Source organism: Miscanthus floridulus, chromosome 4 (assembly GCF_019320115.1).
Source record: "Miscanthus floridulus cultivar M001 chromosome 4, ASM1932011v1, whole genome shotgun sequence".
NCBI lineage: Eukaryota > Viridiplantae > Streptophyta > Magnoliopsida > Poales > Poaceae > Miscanthus > Miscanthus floridulus.
Genome location: NC_089583.1, coordinates 87146702 through 87151766, shown reverse-complemented (window position 1 = coordinate 87151766; position 5065 = coordinate 87146702). Strand labels below are relative to the sequence as shown.

General features: G+C 44.1%; 1 protein-coding gene across 1 annotated transcript; it reads left to right on the top strand.

Moving 5' to 3' along the window:
* LOC136548758 (heavy metal-associated isoprenylated plant protein 41-like) lies at nt 1–2028 on the top strand. Its single transcript, XM_066540171.1, has 5 exons — nt 1–184; nt 494–692; nt 1323–1614; nt 1775–1825; nt 1948–2028. Exons 1-5 carry the CDS (start codon nt 1–3, stop codon nt 2026–2028), a joined length of 807 nt encoding a protein of 268 aa, XP_066396268.1.
* The last annotated feature ends 3037 nt before the right edge of the window (nt 2029–5065 follow it).

Below are 5065 nucleotides of genomic sequence, written 5' to 3'. Positions count from 1 at the left end.
ATGATCGACCTCACGGAGGAGAGCAGCGATGAGGAGGAGGAGGAGGAGGTCAGGTGGGTGGGGCAGTACTCGTCGACCCAGAGCATCCTGCTCGTCGGCGATGGCGACTTCTCCTTCTCCTTGGCGCTCGCCACCGGCTTCGGCTCGGGCGCCAACCTCGTCGCCACTTCTCTCGACTCCTACGGTTTGCTTTCATTCGTCTAATTTCTCACCAATTATATCACTCGTGAACGAGCAGCCGATTTCGGTACTCATTATCAGAGATGTTGCATCGTTGGCTGTTGATATGACCCATGAGCCCATGAGATGTACATGAGTGTTAGGCTTTTTTGGCAGAACTATTGTCATACCATGTTTCCTGATTGCTAACTATTGATATTGTTGGGTCTTATGCATAGCCTGATATGAATAATGCAGAAATTTCATAGATTATTCTGATGGGACGATTTTTTATTTATTTAATTTCCACTTATTTTCAAATGATCTTGTACAGACACCCTGAAGAAGAAGTACAGCGGAGCAGAATCCAATTTGGCAAAACTGAAAAAAATGGGGACGGTGACTTTGCATGGAGTCAATGCAAAAACGATGAAGCTACACACTGATCTCAAGATGAGGCGGTTTGACAGGGTTATTTTCAACCTCCCCCATTCTGGGTTCAAAGGGAAAGAAGACCATCCACATATGATCAAGTATGTACACTTTGTTAGTTTATGTTTGCTGTATGTAGAATTCAATTGTACCCTGAGACAATAGCACATCAGGCAGATAAAGAGAAAAGGCCTTTTTACCTTATTGATTGATAGATAGGCCATACTATTACTACCCAAAGCAACTAATATACAAATATACTTATTGGAGCTCATTTCTGCATTATGTCGTTTTGAATTGTCTCTTAGGCTACTTGTAAAAAAAATACCAAGCAGGTCTTTAGAAATGGATTCCATTTTGGTGTAGCGAATTGTTTAATTTTCTGTCAAGTGAAAGCAGATGAGTATATCGTTTCCTTTCTCTACTAGATCTAGGTGAAAGCCATTTTGAATCAATGTACTGATCTCTAGCCTTTGTTGACAATAAAAAGCTTTGTTTCTGTCTAGTAGGGTCTGGAGTAGCCTGCTGGTTGTTTCACTTATAAGTTGTTTGTCATCATAGAGAAAACAAGTTTCTTTTCTGTATTTGTTAACTGAGTAGCTCTATGTTTTAACTTAAAAGGTGCCCCAGCCTTCCGAAGCATTTATCTGCTGTTACGTTCTTGCAGTCAATCTGTTTTTATCTTGTTCCATGTAATTCATTCTACTATTAACCTTTTGCCCTGGCTCTAGCTCACACAGGAAACTTGTGAAGGACTTCTTCCGCAGTGCAAGTCTCCTGCTCCGACCTGATGGGGAAGTTCATGTCAGCCACAAGACGAAGAACCCATACAGAAAATGGAATCTCGAAGAGCTCGCCTCAGAGTTCGCTCTCTTTCTGGTTGAGCAAGTTGACTTCCGCATCCAGGATTATCCTGGCTACAACAACAAAAGGGGGGACGGGCTGCAGTGTGATCAGCCTTTTCTACTAGGCAAGTGCAGCACTTTCAAGTTCAAGATCGTAGACATTAAGAATATGAAAAGGGTGCGCAAGCTTGGTCCGATGGCATACAGTGGGAACAGCAGGAATACCCATTTCAGCGATCATCAAATCGGTTTCAGTCCTTTTAATCCAGCTCTACTCGTTCCAGAAATGCCTCAGGCTTATGTTCCATTTCACATGCCTAGCGTGCCTGTGTCCTCAGAATTCTTCGTCCATGAAGCTGTTCCATGGTGGTATCGTCCAGCAGAAGCAGGTATGTGCATGGATGGTTAACCCCCATGAGGTCATGAGCTAGAGAAGATACTAACATCTTAGCCTTCATTTAGGCAATTTACAGTATCCTGATCTAATCAGTGGCTTACTTTCCCGCTCTAGGTTGCATCCCCCAGCCGATCGGGATCAGCTATACGACTTGGGGCAGGTCTTGGACTTGGTGAGGCCGTGCAACTGCGGTAGAGCCATTTTGTGGTCAAGAGGCTCAAACTGACTGCAGTCAAGTCGGTGCCGTTTTATCTATACGTGATTCCAGAGCCACGAAGCTGAAGTGAAACTGTCAAGAGTCAAGGTCACACTCCTCAGTAGACCTGTCCCACTTTTGTTATGTGCGATACATTCGTGCTTTACGGATAGGCAAAACTGAATGCAGGCACTTTGCCTGCAGGAATTCCAACTAGCATATGTGCGTACCGTCTCCCTGGTAGAACACCCCACATTCCGGCCCATTTCACGTGGAAGCGGCCGGAGATTGAGCCATTGGGGTCCCCTGTAATCCATCGGGGCTCGCTGCCTGCACCCAAAGTCTCGAACCACCCGAGAGCGGCGAGCCGGCGACGGTGCCACAACGGGCTGCAGACAGCGTGAAGCGCGCCAGCGAGGACATGGACACTGGTCACGCATCATTGGTGGCGAGACGACCCCCGTCTCGTCGGCACGAGACGGACGTGCCAACCGCAGCGGATAAGAAGCTCGCGATCAATCATCAGGTGAGGGAATCATTCCAAAAGGATGGCACCTGGACAGTAACCCACACCAGCGGACCAGCCCGAATGCCTGATGAGTGCGAGCGCCCAATCATTGGCAGCTGGGCCGCCCACGGCCCACGACATCTATATACTTTGAACCTTCGAGTCCAGACAACGAGTACCTTAATTGTGAAAATAGTTCACCGACATGGATAGGGTACAAGTATAGAAGAACATCACTGCACTGCATCGTTTCTCAAAAAAAAAAAAAAAAAAATCACTGCACTGCATCAGTGAAGGTACAGCTCGGTGCTGGAAGCTCTGGAAACAGACAGAACACGTGGATACGATTTCCCTAGTTGTAAAAGGCAATTTCTTAGATTACTAAGTGTCTGTTTGACTCCATTAGTATTAAAAATTAGCAGCTAAAATTAGTATTAGTGAATCCAAATAGATCTGCCAATAAAACAACTAATTATTAGCTGGAGGGTTGCTAACTGTTAGTTCTATTAGCAAGCTTGGAGACGCTAATAGGTGCTAATAGTTTATATGCACCTTCAACTCACTATCGAACCACCTGTTAGCAGATGGATCAAAACAACCTCCTGCCAAAAGTTAGGTAGCTAAAAATTAGCAGCTAGGTAGCTATTTTTTACTACTAATAAATCCAAACAGGGTCGAAGACCATCAAATTTGGATTTCAGATGGAGATCAGGCTCTGCTAGGCGAGGGTCAACTCTGCACAAAGCGAAAAAAAATCAAATTCTCGTCTGGACATTTTCTTCCTCGTCATCTTTGCATTCGTGTTTGGCGCTTCTCCAACTCTAATGATATTAGGGCCCTGGATTGGAGTTTAACAGAGTCTACTGTGCTAGAAAAAAAATCCATTGTGGAGGCTACTTAGTCTGGGTGTGATAGCTGTCGCAGACTAATATCTCCCGTTACTCTTGGTGATAACGAGCAACACGATAGCGTGCGATAACCCTAGAGAGCGAGCAAGGCTCATTAATAAATAATGCACCACCCTCCTGTCATGGAGAAAAAAATCATTATCCCTTTGTCATGACTGCCTATCTCTTTCTCCATTTTCTCATAGATTTTTCCTCTTCCTCTGCCTCAGCCATCGGCCATGGCAGAGAGCAACAATTTTGTGAATATTGAGGGAGTTGCTATAACAACACTCCAATATATTTTCTCAATAAACATGTGAAAGAGGGGTCCACATGTGTGTAAATAAAGGAAAAGATAGCTGAAAAATAATTAGTTGGGACAAAGACTATTGGGGAAGGTGCAACTCTTCCTTTATTTAAACAAAGAGTACTCTTATTCAAAGGAAGATATAGAAAATATTGGTGACAAGAAAATTAAGAAGTCATTGGATAAGAGAGATATTAATGGACTGCTGGATATACTCTGCCACGAAAAAGAACTGTAAAGACAGAGGTTATTGATAATAGACTAACAATAGATGGCTTGAGAACGACGCGGACAACCTTGTTGCTCCTCGTGGGGTGGCAAGGAGGCGAGGAGATGTCAAAGGCGAGAGAAGGAATTTCAACTTTCAAGTGCTCGAGATCGCTACAGTGCCCGAGTGACCACAAATCTCCGCTCTGTTTGAAACAAAAAAAAGAAAGAGGAAAACTTCACATCAAAAAAATATTTAAACCGGTTTCAAGTTTCAACGGCCAGGATGCTTACAAGGCACCACTTCACAAACGTTTCCATGCTTCCATCCCTGCGCCAGGAGGCGTGTGCTTCACCACGTTGAAAACTCAAGAAAATTAAGAAGTTTTTTCACTCTCTTTCCATCACATCAATTTTTAGCCGCTTGCATGAAGCATTAAATGTATGTAAAAAAATAACTAATTGCACAGTTTAGTTGGAAATCACGAGATGAATCTTTTGAGCTTAGTTGGTCCACGATTAGACAATATTTACCAAATAAGACGAAAACGCTACTATTTATCGGGTTGCAATTTTTTACAATGGCCGATCACTTGAATCGCTATTAATGGTACCGATCCTTTTTTCCCCCCGCAGAACGTGCATTTCAAGTATTTCAAAGAGCGGGCTTAGCGTCCGGATGCCCGTTCCAAAGCGTTAGTGTCGCATGAGAAGCGGAGACCACGCTACTCTGCTTCTCTTGAACGTTGCCCGCACCTGCAAGCGGGAACACCAGGTAGGATCCCAGTCACCTACCCCGTCTGTGAACATGCATCGCGGATGCGTTTGCTGGCTTTAGGTGCTCATACGGTGACCCACGGTGGGCGCCCGAGTAGCTGAGGCGCGCAGGTGACTGTGGTACGTGGGTTCTATTGCAACATGCGTAACACTAAATCTATTTTTATAATGTTTAGATGAAAACACTTGTAACATACGTCAGAAACACTTGCGAAACACTAGGAAAACTTAAAAACATGTGGGTAGCCATTGCAAAACATATGCAACATCTAGATGATATACTTGCATAATACATACAAAACACCTTAAACACTTCAAACATACGCTTGCAACATGTATGTATATGCAAC